The sequence below is a fragment of the Staurois parvus genome, unplaced genomic scaffold (genome assembly GCF_062004578.1).
Source record: "Staurois parvus isolate SC_StPar_1 unplaced genomic scaffold, SC_StPar_1.0 ptg000498l, whole genome shotgun sequence".
Taxonomy (NCBI): Eukaryota; Metazoa; Chordata; class Amphibia; order Anura; family Ranidae; genus Staurois; species Staurois parvus.
The window spans coordinates 115,149-129,572 of record NW_028318294.1 but is presented as its reverse complement, the minus strand read 5'-3'; the positions used below and the strand labels follow the sequence as shown (position 1 = coordinate 129,572).

At 41.4% G+C, this 14,424-nt stretch overlaps 1 protein-coding gene across 2 annotated transcripts in view; it reads right to left on the bottom strand.

The window, feature by feature from the left end:
* LOC149452055 (polycystin-1-like protein 2) overlaps window positions 1–14,424 on the bottom strand; it is a 159,291-nt gene that overhangs the window by 111,543 nt on the left and 33,324 nt on the right. For both annotated transcript variants that reach the window (XM_089689776.1, XM_089689777.1), the window contains exons 14-16: window positions 12,624–12,827; window positions 4,899–5,044; window positions 4,109–4,297 (exon numbers count right to left, since the gene is read on the bottom strand). In XM_089689776.1, coding sequence (XP_089545902.1) covers window positions 4,109–4,297; window positions 4,899–5,044; window positions 12,624–12,827 — 539 coding nt within the window. The remainder of the gene's footprint in view (window positions 1–4,108; window positions 4,298–4,898; window positions 5,045–12,623; window positions 12,828–14,424) is intronic.

The window sequence follows — 14,424 nt, the reverse complement described above, 5'->3', positions numbered from 1 at the left end:
GAGGAAACTGGAGTACCCGGAAGAAACCCACACAGGCACAGGGAGAACATGCAAACTCACATATTAACCTTACAATATTTAGGTTACTCACAAATAAGTCACAATAGCTAGAAGTTTAAATGAGCACTCCAGGGTTTTGGTTGGGGGGGGCTGTATTATTTTTAAAGAACTTGGCACAACAACAAAAAAAATGCTTTTTCAGAATAAAACATCAGCCCGAAGTATCAAAATCATTCAAAAATAAGATTCAATCCAACCCCATTAAAAAAAAACTTTTTAGGGGATCCACTTGCCCTTAACAGACTGTGTCAAGTCGGAATGGTGTCCTCTTCATTAACTTCTGATCCACTGTTTAAGATGAGAACAATCTTCCATATGGCATAACTGCACATTGATCCTTACAATAAAGTAGTGCTTCTGGTAATTGAGTTAGGTTCACACGTTTCTCACAACCCCCACAAAAGAAGTAAAGCAAAAAGCCTAAAATTGATCTTGGGGAGAGTAATATCACTGGATATTGTGTGTACTCTCCAACGCTTCAGGAAATGAAGTGCCAAAGGGAAGCCAAGGGGACCAGGACAGAGGTGGCCTAAAGATAATGCTTCAGGGGTGCAGCCCTCCACAGACGGGGGGAATCAACCACTGGAAAAAGAGCAGACAGGTGGCGCGCACACCTAGTGCATTATCCAAGATTTATTCAAAGATATAAAAACCAAAAACATACTCACAGACAAAGCATGTATAAAAAGCTTTTGCATAATGGAGATGGCCGCAACAGCGGGCAAGGTGTTCCAACTGTCAGTGCGGTCAGGAGTCTGACGCGTTTCGGGGACGAGTCCCTTTCCTCAGAGCTGCTGCTGCACAAAACCCCCACAATGGAGGTAAAGCAAAAAGCCTAAAATTGATCTTGGGGAGAGTAATATCACTAACAAAAGGCTAACTCCAAACCATAGCCAAAATATTATTGACCTTATAGAATATAATACCCTAAATGCATTTTATGACTCATAGGCTTCTATATCAGGCGTGATGCAGAAGATGACAAAGTTAAAAAGAAGTATGACTTTTGGGGAAGAACACATAGATGTAAACCTCAAGTCTGGTAGAGAAATCATCTCCAGTGATCATGAAAACACTAAATGTATTTGTTTCATAGAATTTAAATAAAGATGATAAAATTATTAGATTTCTTATGGTAATCAAGACTGTTCTAATAAAGTCATGCATTGTATCCTGTTTTACATATTACAAACGATATCAATATTTTCCCTAAACATATACAGTATCATTACTATTCCTATACAAAACCAGATTTCAAACTATACAAAAAGATACATTTTGGATAAAAAAGGCTGTGCAAACACCATCATAGGAAACCTTTGTTAAAGTACAGTATGTGAACCCTTACCTAGTAAAACAACCTATTCTGTTTAAAATAGAAATATAACGCAAAAAGAATGTGTGTGTGTGTGTGTGTATCAATAAATTATTTTTTTTCTTTGCTTTTATAAGTGAGCACATATACTCTGTTCTCAGCTGCATAGAGGCTTAGAGAGTTGGGGAGAAGAGAAACAGCAGAACACTGATCTACCCAGTGAATAGCTGTGCAAGAGGTGTGTGTCAGCACATGTCTGATCATTGGAGGACAGGCAGGCTGTTCTCCCAGCACAGTCAGAAAACCAACCACATGGGGATGGATGTGCTCTCATGCCTAGCGTGGTCAGTTTGATATAGGAAAGCAGGGGAGCTGACAGGATCACCAGGTATTTCACACCAATGAAGCAATACATAGAGAACAGGATACTTTTTAACACAAGTACATGGTACAACAGACACATATCAGGAATACAAAATGTTGGGGTAACATATTCTTTAGGCCTCATGCACACAGGACATTTCCCTAACTCTTCTAGAAGCCTTTCTTCCTGGCAGCAGCGAATTAACGTTCAAGCGCTAAACGCGCCTAACGCTAACGCGTGTTTGGATGCACTTACACAAGTTTAGAAGCGTCACATGGTTTTTCTGGCAAACCTCTGCTGCTCCTGGACACACTGGCATTGTATTTTTTTCCTGTCTCCAATTGCCTATGCCTCTTATGTGTGCATGGATACATAGGCTAACATGCAGGGGAGTTTAGAGGCAGGAAACAAAAATGCAGATGCCCCTAGAGGCAGCTGTAAAAATGTCCAGTGTGCAATAGGCCTAATGTCAAGACCAATGTCACAGATCGAAATATTAAAAATATATTAATCTCTAATGTGTATAAAAAGGTATCTGTCTCAGTGTGCTGTGGTATTCAAACTTGGTAGTAAGTTCCAGTGGTTGTAATCCTCCAGCATTATGCATTTCTCCTGTTGAAAATATCCTATATTCTTTCCACGGTGTAAGGTTTACTGGGAAGATGCTAGGGTTGGGAAGATCCCAGGGTTGGGAAGATGCTAGGGTTGGGAAGATGCTAGGGTTGGGAAGATGTTAGTGTTGGGAAGATGCCAATGCCAGGGTTGGGAAGATGCTAGGGTTGGGAAGATGCTAGGATTGGAAAGATGCTAGGGTTGAGAAGATGCCAGGGTTGGGAAGATGCCAGGGTTGGGAAGATGCCAGGGTTGGGAAGATGGCAGCAGGGTTGGGAAGATTCTAGAGTTGGGAAGATGCCAGGGTTGGGAAGTTCCCAGGTTTGGGAAGATGGCAGGGTTGGGAAGATTCTAGGGTTGGGAAGATGGCAGGGTTGGGAAGATGGCAGGGTTGGGAAGATTCTAGGGTTGGGAAAATGCCAGGGTTGGGAAGATGCCAGGTTTGGGAAGATGCTAGGGTTGGGAAGATGCTAGGGTTGCCAAGGTACATAAAATAAGTCTAAGAAGAGGAGCTGAAAAATCAAGCTAGGCCATCAAAAGACTGTTGGGCTATAACTGACAGTATAGGTGTGCTTTAACTATAACAATTAATGGTAGAGTATACATTAGGAATGTGAAAACTAAATAATAGAAGCTGAACCCAGAGAAGTATTTATCTGGGATTCAAAAGTAAAGAAAGTGAAATGGATGGGGAGAATGAAAGGGTTGAAACATAGAACTTAGACCTACTAATATATCATCACTCAAATGACACCTTTCGGACTTACCCCTTACCGAGCATTTGGAGTAATACGTTAATTACTTCAAATGGGAGACTGTTATATTCTCCATATGTTCTATCTGAATGTCAGGGCATTTCTGCCAGTACTCTACATGGCCGCAGAAGTACACATCAGCTTCAGTCTGGTGCCAGATGGCCTTTATAAGGAGGCTCATCACTTCCTCTAGTTGCTGGATTATCTCTAGCTCCCCATGCCCTGTTCCTGGTTCCTGTTTCCTGTGATTCTGACTTGTGATTTCCTGTTACCGACTCGGCTTGCTCCTGGACCTGTCTACTCTGATTTACCCCTGATCTGTCCTCGGCTGGGCTTACGGATACTCTCTCTCCCTCCTCTGTGAATGACCTCGGCTATCCCATCTGACTACGTCCGCTCTGATTCCCACCTGGTACCTTACCTTGGCTTGAACCGACTACCCAGTAAACATCCAAATCCCGGAAGGGCTTGCATACCACGCACAGGCGCCTCCTGTCTGCAGACCTATCTCCATGCACCAGCTGTGCTTCTGAGTGGACCACCAACCAGCACTCCTAGAGGCGACGTGTGCAACTTTGGGCCTGACTCCCACTGTCCCACTCTCAGGGGAGTCTGGAACTTAGCTGCAAGGGAAGCCCTCTCTCCATTGGCCTCCATCCCCAGGTACGCGAAACTGAGGATGTAGGCAGCCAGCTGTATGCAAATAATTATAACATTTCATCACAACCATATAGCCTATATCACACTACACTATATTGTACTGAGTTTTTTTAATTTGTCTCCCCTTCCTGGGGTGTTTACAGACTCCAGGTAGACTAGAAAAACTGTAGAATCAGTGTGATATTACAGTATATATATATATATTATATCATTTAGAAAATATTTTCTTATCTATAACATGAATACTACGTGGCCATGGAATTTGTTCCCTTCTGCAGCTATAGTATGTGTTAAACACATAAACATAGGTTTGGTATTATAATGAGTGAAAATTGTCCAAACCTCTTTTTTGCTGTCTTTGTGTAGTGACCTATTGCCGTTGTCCCCAGAGACTTCCTGATTTAGAACGGAAGACACTGATTTATACAACTGGATTAGTGGTCCACTTTCACTCCCATCCTTTAAAATGTTAGCTGACCTATCAGAAAGGAATGATGTTAGACTCTCAGCATCACTGTCTCCATATGTAACCTGTGAAAAGAAAAAAAAACTGGTAGGTATCCCTTGATATAAGAAAAAACAAAGAAAATGTAACACCGTTCATTCAGCAGTGTATTGTGAATCCTTAGGATAATGAAATTATATACAGTTGTGTTCAAAATAATAGCAGTCAGACATCACTAACCTGATCAATCACTGTTTTTGGTAGAAATGATATTTCTACATGGCAAATTATTTACTAGCAGGTGTAGTAGAGTAATAGAAATCCAACAGACCCAAAAGTCATGACATGCATGCTGCTGATTCTGTGTAATTGAATCACTAATTGAAAGGGCCATGTTCAAAATAATAGCAGTGTGGAGTTCTATTAGTGAGGTCATTCATTCTTTGAAAAACAGGTGGCAATTATTGCCCTTATTTAAGGAAGGAAGGCAGCAAATGTACATGCTGGTTACAGTGCATTTGTCTCTGAAATTCTGAGGAAAATGGGTCGTTCCAGACATTGTTCAGAAGAACAGCGTACCTACTAATGCAGCTACCACATCTAAGGATTGGTAAGTTGCAATATTTAAAATGTTTGGTTTTGGGTTTAATACCACTTTTATTCATACATTGTAAATGAACCACCCACCTTAACATTGACAGTGGTGCTAACAGAATCACCAAAGTTGCTGCTGACAGTAACAGTGATATTTAGAATAAAGTCATTTTCCTCTTCTCCAAGCGGTAAATAGACAGAAGGGAGTTCCCCATTTGGACCACAGTACAGCTGCGATTCTATAACAAATAAGGAAAGAAAAATCCATGTGACTTGTTTGTGTGTAGGGGTTTTTCTAAAAAAATTCAAAGGTCAGACCCAGTAGAGGAAATAGGTTTTATCCACTGCACTCCTTGCAGCTGTAAAAACGTATATAAGGATGATCTTCACATGGATGACCATCACATGCTCCAAATCAAAAATACAGAACATCACCAGCATACCACATATAGCAAACAATAGTCAAAGAGAAATATGCAACATTTCGGGACACTGAGGTGCCCTTCTTCAGGGGCAGTGACACTAATGCCTGAGGAAGGGATCAGTGTCCCTGAAATGTTGCATATTTTTTTGGGACAATTAAATGTCCCTTTTGTTTGTTACACACAATGTCCCAGTTACATTTTGCAGTTTTTATTTTGGGGCAAGTACTGGATCCCTCTCTCATCACTCAACAGAAAGGAGAATACACATGGAACCCTGCTCTTCTCATGGGACCTATGGCAGCAAAATGAGTCTATATTGTGGTAAATCACCCTCTGGTCATCAATACGCTGGACATTGTAAGCACTAATTTAGGATTACATCAATGTGGTTCCAAAACCTACACTTTTTTTGTTCCATAAAGTTTTATTCAGGAAAAAAAGGACAGTACAAAATCATCCAACAATCATTACCACAAAGGTCAGAAACAGGTTTGCATAAAATAAGTAACACAATGGATAAGGGTACATGGGCAACCATCGCTCATTTGGTGGTTGGGTACAGTAGAACAGTATCAACATGGGTAACTGTAAACTGTAAAGAGAAAAAAAAATTACATTTAAGGCTCTGGCAGTGGAATCATTGGAGTTCCACCTGGGTTGAGGGGCTTAGGTCAAGACAAAGGCCAGTCAGAGACGGGGATAGGGCGAGGTGAGAGAGGGAGAGAGAGAGAGAAAAGAGGCAGGAAGGTTTGTTTTGGGGGAGGGAGAAGAAGGGAGGAGAACATCCGATGTGTCCTGGCGGGCCCACTAGTCTGTGACCGTAAGGGCAAGGATTAGGCGATAAAGGACGGCTACAACATATGGGTCCTCAAGGCAAATTCTGTGAAGGTTGATGATGTTTGTATAGATCTGAGTCTTTAAATAGGAACCACCTTGTCCAGGTAGATGTATATGAGGACAAGGTATCTGCTGATGTGCACTAGTTCCTCCATCTCTCCTACCAGGTCAACTTGATGAAACCAGTCAGATATCTCTGGGATTTTAGTGGCCTTCTAAAATCCAGGAATAAGGGTTTAATAGGTGTATGATTGAAGTGGACAAATTCATGTGTTGTAGCAAAAAGGTGGCTGGGTCAAAGGGGAAGTCTGGGTCTGTTATTTTCCCTATCAGGAGGTGAATTTGGGTCCAATAGTGGCGTATTTGAGAGGAAGACCACCATATGTGTAACAATGCTCCCTTGTCGGCGTGACATCCCCAACAGGTATCAAGCACAGATGGTGAGATAGCGTGAAGACGTGTCAGGGTGCAATACCAATGACAACATAATTTGTGATTCATTTCCTGAATGTTCACATTGATTGAGCCCTTAAGAAGACTGGCGAATATACGGGATCCAAACCTACCCAAGACCCTAGTCTCCCCAGCTGTTGAGGTGTTTGCATTTTATTTCGATGTTAAACTGAGAAAGTGCCAATGTCATGGATTAAAAAAATGCAATCATTCTTAATGTAAATCCAGAGAGCTCAATGTACCAGTCTAACCTGACTTAGCTTGGACTAGATGAATCTAAATCACCAGTCAGTTGACTGTTATAGAATATTGTATGTCTGTACTTGCATCCTGACCCACTCTATGACTGCTGCTAACCTCATTTTGTTATGTGCCTGTGGACAAAAAGTCACAGCTCAAAATTAGAGAACTCTATTCAGAATTCTCCTGGTTCCATGTGACCTTTAAAGAAACATCATGCTTATTAGGAAGTTCTTTCAAAACTATCCCTGAAATCCTAATTTTGCTGATGTAAAGGAGACTTTGTGAATGATTATAGAAACTGTTCAATGTATCTAATTTGGAGTCATCATTTAAATGTACTATTAATTTATAATTGTAGCCTGTTTAAGGAGTCCTGATCTAATTAAAAAAGGCTTGTTGTTCACTTTTAAAATGTGAGTGCATTGGAAGCATCACTTTAATATTAATTATTTAATTTTTATGCAGTATTACGCTATTTGGTATCCTTTCTTTTGCATTTTCATCCATCCATCCATGAGCGAGAGTTTGGGGGAAATCAAGGAGGAATCATTAGCGGCGGCTTGGGAGGCTCTTATGTCCATATAAGCTGGTCATAAATTCATCGAATCACCCTTATCCATCCATCCATGAGTGAGAGCTTGGAGGAAGTTAAGGAGGATTCATTATCGGTTGTTTTGTAGGCATTTAAGTCCATGGAAGAAGGTTATAAATCTACCTAATGTGAGTGCAATAAAGGTCTTTTAGGAAAAAAAATTTTTGACCCTCATACAGTATTACACTATCAGTATTTTATTTTATACTTTATATCACCCTATGTGAAAAGAGATTCAGTAAAAAATTGATAAAGGGATAAAACATCTGAGGAAACTACATTCCGCCTTTTTTTGATTCTCAAAGCCATATCAGCTTGAGAATCCACTTTATCTGGTGAGTGTGGGGGAAATGATTTATCACTGATGATGTGAGCATGCTGGAGAATTTATGAAGTTCTTTATATTTTTTTCATTTATCCTATTTTTTTGGGACACTGGACTTTAATTTGGGACTTTCTTGGACTTATATATTATAATTTTAAATTTTATTTCTTATTATTTGCACTGTGTCCCTTTATGAATATGGCACAAACATATGCTTTACAAAGATAGATAGTTGTAACCACGGGCATGGCGCCTGGTAAAAAGAATGCCTTGCAGCTACCACAAATCTTAAAGGAACTCTGAATCTAATATTTCAAGGAAATGAAGGCAGATAGTCCCTGCTTGCTTCAGTTATCAAATACTAAGTAAACAAGGCAATTATATCCACCCCTGGTATTATTTCTTCCCTACTCCATTAGCGTTGATTTACTAAAGGCAACTAGCCTGTTCACTTTGCAAGGGAAGCTGCAGTTTGCAAAGGAATTTGCTGCAGAGCTTGGCAAATGAGGGGAAGCGTAGTTGACTTCCATCATCCGCTCATGTGTTGCTTTATTTCCCTTGAATGTGATTGGTTATTCTGTGCAAAATAAAACTTCACCACATTCTCTAAGCTGTGGGGGAAATTCATTAGCAAAGTGAAGTTTCTCTTGGAAAGTATACAGCTTGCTTGCCTTTAGTAAATCAACTCCATTGCCTCCATGGCTGTGTGATATGTCAAGCTCAGAGGAGATAGTAATCTGCAGCACAGAACATATGGGAGATGTGACGATCATGGCGTCAGACCCCAGCCCTTCTCACCAAACTCGTGACCGAAGGACTAGCCAATCTAAAACCGCGCTATCACGTGCGTAACAATGCCATGCCCAGCTGCACGCCGCACACAGATTTTCCAGCTAATGGACCATAATCTATGTATCTGCAGCCTGAGAGTGATTGTTACTGGGTCAGGTTAATTACGCAATTAACCCTACACACTGCCACCACCTCCTTTCTGTACAGAGAAAGAGGAATCTCGGCAATATCAGCAATAACACTATGATGTTTAAATAATCATCTGTATACCACTGTCACCTCAGGCAGGTTATACAGAGGTTTAAAAACACACAGTAGCGCTATTCAGAGGCAGGGGTGCTTTAGTTTGCATTATAGAAGCTTTAGAAACAGTTCAACACTTTCAGAAAGTAAGATTTATTACTAAAAGGTCAAAAGGGTGCAATAATAATATTTACAGAAAAAGATGTAGCCAATATATATATAAATATACAGAGAACAATAGCACAGCAAAGAGATAACAGAAAGGAATTTAGCTAGATAAAGTACTTGCCAGTCAGCCTTGGTTTAAGCAGCTTCCAAGTTTCAGAGCCAAAAGGATGCTTTTATCTCCCACTGTTAGTTCCGATGTTAAAAAGGGAGATGTTTCAATTTCTGTACAACTCAGCTTAGCTTAGCTTTTTCTAGCAACTCCACAGGGTGTCACCCTGGAGCAGTAAACCAATTGCCTCATTTGGGGAGGGAGTTGTAGGTGGAGACCCAAGCTATAACCAAAAACTCTTATAGCTTATATTATGGTTCATAACTTATTCTCGGTGCATTTAGCCACTAGTAGATTAACATGCAGACGCATCTGCTGAATGGTTAGATATGAAATATGACATATCTGCTTGAATGGTTTAGGAGATACAATTTTCTGCTCTCCTGTATATGTCAGATAGGGGGTGTAATATACCAGGAGACTGGTCTTAAAGTGAGCCGTCCGAATATGGGCTCCATGTTTATGTAATTATGTCCTATTTGAAGATATAAAATTATATGGAAAAGTGAGTTTTTAAATGTAAGTCTGTTTTTACGACCCCCTGGAATGTCTTTTGAAGCTCGGTGAGAGTTCGGTTTATGGCTTTACGAGCCCTTCGCTAGCAAGAGTTTCCTAGACAGAGGGGCACCAGCTAGTGAGGTTTATAGCCATGACGCCCTCCCAATGAGTTTGCTGCCTGTGATCTCTGTCATCAAACAGACCACATGTCACTCAACAGAGAGGGAGGGGGGATGAGGAAAACTGATTTGGGAGTGAGAGATACAATATGGAGGGGTTTGGAGCAAAATGGATGATCGCATCCATCTCTGTGTACATGATTGCTATAGGAGAGATGGTACAAAAGAAAGTACAGGGTAAGAGCAGGGAATGAGGCATGAAGTAGTGTTGGAAGTGTCAATTGTAAAGATTGTTTGGTGTGCATTTGATATGCAGGCGTGTCTGCGGTGTATGTGTGTTCAGCTAATCTTATCCTAGTTTAAACAGGGAAGTAGCAAGAAAAACACGGTACACTGTAGCTTGTCTGCATTAGAGTTTTGACGATTATGATGATTGTTTCTGCAGATACACAGAAATCATGTCAAATTAATGTTTAGGGACCAGAACATACATTTTCAGGACAGTGTAAAATATAAGGGCTAAAATGTTTCTTTTGGAGCTTTATTTGGGGGGAAATTTGAGGATATTTGTATCTTAAAAATAGCTGTGAAAAGTAATATCTTGAGAGTAGGCATGTTGATCAGCCCATTTCTTTAACTGTTAACATCATGCTACCTGCCCTCTATGCAGCATTTTGCACCTATCAGAGTACTGGCAGCTCTGACGCATGTCCTACTTGACAGGTAACACCATACATGTCAGTGCACTCAGTAAACTAACATTGGGGCAAATGAAAGATAAGTGGGAGAGCAAGTCACAATTTTGCTATAGGGCTCTGAGATTTAGATTTATGTCCTTGCAGATGAAGCTGAAAAAATAAAGCGATTCTAAAGGTTAATTTTTTTGGGGGGAAAATAACAAACATGTCTATACTTACCTGCTGTCTGCAGTATTTTTGCACAGAGCAGCCTAGAGCCTCCTCTTCTCGGGTCCCTCGCAGGCTGTCCTGGCCCCTCTCTCCTGTCAGGTACCCCCACAGCAAGCAGATTGCTATGGGGGCACCCGATGCTCCGTGTGCCCAATCGTACATGGATCTGTGGCTTGGCCCCGCCCCCTCTCCTCATTGGCTGACTGGCTGTGATTGACAATAGCTCCCACTTGCTGTCTCAGCCAATGGCTCCTACTTGCTTTCTCAGCCAATGAGGAGGCAGAGACCTGGGATAGCAGAGACTATTGTAACATCACTGGATCCTGACGAGGCTCAGGTAAGTATCGGTGGGGGGGGGGGGGTTCTGGGGGCATTGCTGCACATAGAAGGTTTTTTACCTTCATGGATAGAATGCATGAATGTAAAAAACCATGAGCCTCTACAACCACTTTAACCTAAGTCCCTACAGCCAAAGGCGTCTAAAGCCTACTGTTCATTCACATAGCAGGAACATTTTCAGTGGATGAATTTAACTTATGTTAGTATGTTTTTTTTAGTTGTTTAAACTCCAAACAGATACTGTTCCTGGCAGCTGAAATGCATCCAATCCACATGACATGTGAAATAACATTGCTTCCTATGGTGCCTGTTCACATATGTCCAGTGCACTGAGGATTGAAAAAGAGTCCTGTACGATTTCTGAGCAGTGCGGTCCGGTTCAGGTGCAGATTACAGGCTATTAACAACTCTGGGAACAGTTTCTAAACTACACATGTGAAGAGAATAAAATCCTGACCTGAACCTGATGTAAACCTGACCTGAACTGCTGAACAACTATTGTGTCAATTAGCTGTGAAACCTGCTGAGCTTCAATCCGCACCGCACATGTGTGAATCAGCTAAATGATCAGAATATTTGCACCAGTCTGAAAAGCACATAAAATTTTTTTTTTTTTGCCAGATCAAGATTTCAAACACAAATAGTTAATTATGATAAATACAGTGGTTGATTTACTAGAGGCAAACAGACCGTGCATTTTACAAGTGCAGTTGCACTCTGCAATGGCATTTGCTCCCGAGCTTAGTAAATGAGTGGAAGCTGCGCTGACTTCCATCATCCAATCATATGCAAGCAAAACTGCTGTTTTTTGTTTTTTTTTCTTGCATGTGATTGGGTATTCTTTGCAAAGTGAAGCTTCACCTCATTTACTAAGCTCTAGAGCAAATGCTATTCTAGGTTGCCTCTGTACTTGCAAAGTGCACAGTTTGTTTGCCTTTAGTAAATCAACCCTAAACTGGTCACTTTGCATGGAAATTTGTTCTTCATAAGGGGAATTTCCGAAGAATATGGTAAATGAGGTGGAGCTTTGCTGACTTCCATCATCCAATCACATTCAAGCAAAAATTCTGTTTTGTTATTTTCATTGCACTTGATTGGGTATTCTTTTCAAAGTGAAACTTCACATTCACTAAGCTCTAGGGCAAGTCACATTGCAACGTGCAACTTCCCTGGTGAAACGTACAGTCTATTTTCCTTTAGTAAATGAACCCAGTGGCGTATTTACCACAAGGCAAACAAGGCATTTGCCTAGGGCGGCGTTTTTTCAGGGGGGCAGCAGAATTTTTCAGGGGGAAAGCGGCATTTTTCAGGGAGGGGATGGAAGAAAGGTCACACACAGCATGGGGACCAGGTGGGATCTGAGAGAGGCTGCAGGCTGCTTGATGGTGTATGCAGAGGCTGACTCTTGTTCCCGGGGATGTCCGGAGCTATGAAGGTGAGTGTCTTCTCTTTCGCCAGGGTGGGGGGGGGGGTCGCCAGTGTGTATGGGGCGGTGGTAGTGGAAGGCTCTCAATTTCAGGCTCTTATCGTGGGGGAGGGGGGTGTTTGTCAGTGTTAAAGTCTCTCCGTGGGGGGGGGGGGCTGATTTTTGTGTTGCCTAGGGCAGCACGAAACCTAAATACCCCACTGAATCAACCCCATAATGTCATCCTTTATAGACTTCTAATATGGCCTTTAACAGTGTACCACAAACTTACAGGCTAGAAAAGATGATTGGAAATTACAGTTATTATAGGTTTACAAACATTTCCTATAGACAACACCTACTTGGCTTGGGAAAGACACAATATGTGAGGGAGATACGATCATCTCTAGAACATGACTCAGTCTGAGCACAAGGGGGAAGGCAGGAGATCCGGAAACTGGTCAGTACAGAACCTTCATCTGGATAGATACTGCAGCTGGGCACCTCTGGTGGAGGCAAGGTGCTGACCACTGTCAATTCTTCACCGTATTCATGGGAGGATCTGGCTAGAAAAATCCGTAAATGTTTTATTTTAAAATATGTTTTACTTATGGAAATTCCACTTTAGTATATTATATACCTCACAGACAGCAGTTGGACTGTATTTGTATTAATAGAATAAAACATTTTAAAAGAGCAAAACGTAATCAAGAAGATTGAGAAGAAGAGGAGAGGGGAAGGACTTTGTAGACCTGTCCTATGGCAACAATGATGCTTCTCCATGGATTCAGTACATTGAAAAAGTGTTACCACCCTAACATAGGTGTGTTACTGGCAGGAGTACTAGGTGAAAATAAAGGAAAATATCCTGAAAAATCTCAGGGCTGGTTCTTGGGTTTAGATATATTCTTTGACCCCCGGTTCACATACTTTTTCCTCCCTGCACTGTGAATATTTACATGTTATGTGCAATTAAACCATGGCAACATCTAATGTTTGTGTAGTATTATGTTCAGCAGACTGTGTGCTTCTATTGTTGTGACTTAGATGATGTTCAGAGCACATTTTATGCCCAATTCATGCAAAACTCCACGTAATCCCAAGGGGTCCACATACTTTTTCTTGCAACTGTATGCGGCCGTGCAGGGTGCGTTTCGCACGAGCATGAGAGCCCATTCATTTGAATGGACTCCCGTGCCCGTGACACGCAGGGAAAGGAGTCCCTGCACTTCTTTGGAAAACGCAGCCTGCACGGGAACCTCGGTTCCCAGTACGGTTGCGTTTTCCAGTGCGGGCGACGTGCCATTAGAACTAATGGCACCTGCCCGCAGGTCCGCATTTCTCTGTGCGGGTGATGCAGCTGCATGGATTTTTGTGCAGATCCACAGCGGCACCACCCGCACAGATGTGAACCTAGGGTAAGGATAGGACAGAAGTACGTCAATAACCCCAACCTTTTATAAAGTTTTCTAGCCATTGACAATTAATACCAATCAGATCTTTTAGCAGAGGAATTTCTATTTTTATTGTGGGCAAGGTGAGGGCCAGGAATGCAATGGCTGAATTGTTATATACAATAAAAATAGATTCTCACAGAAGAGCTCCCTCATGCTGTTTTCAATTTTCTTCATATAAGATACAAAATATACATGTTTTAAGATCTAAAGGTATAGAGGATGGAATAATACTGAACCAGCCGACAGTCTCCCTTCATAGTACATACCTACAAAGTAATTGACATATTTTGTGCCAGAAGGTGGACTTTAGTTGCCAGCAGCAGAAAAAGTTAAAGGAGGGGAGCCTGGGCATGTTGAATATGCTATTTAGTGACAAGTATGGCTGCTGGATGTAGCTGCATCTGGCACAGACACAGTAAATGGGAAACCACTTATTCTAAAGATTGATTTTTGTGGCTCTACTATGACATTTATTAAGAAGGTGTAAATAGATGAAATAAAGCTTCTTTAATTGTACATTTTTAAAATCCCAATTAGCGGATCTATAAGTCTGGCATTAAGCCCAAGAATTCGTAATGAAAGCTTCAGTTTATCCAAAACCAAGGATTCCTTTGTTAGTACATGCAGGAATATTAAGCCTCCTGACATATTATTGGTATGGCTCAGGGACTGTATAGATGTTTGCACATGATCTACCAGGTCTGCA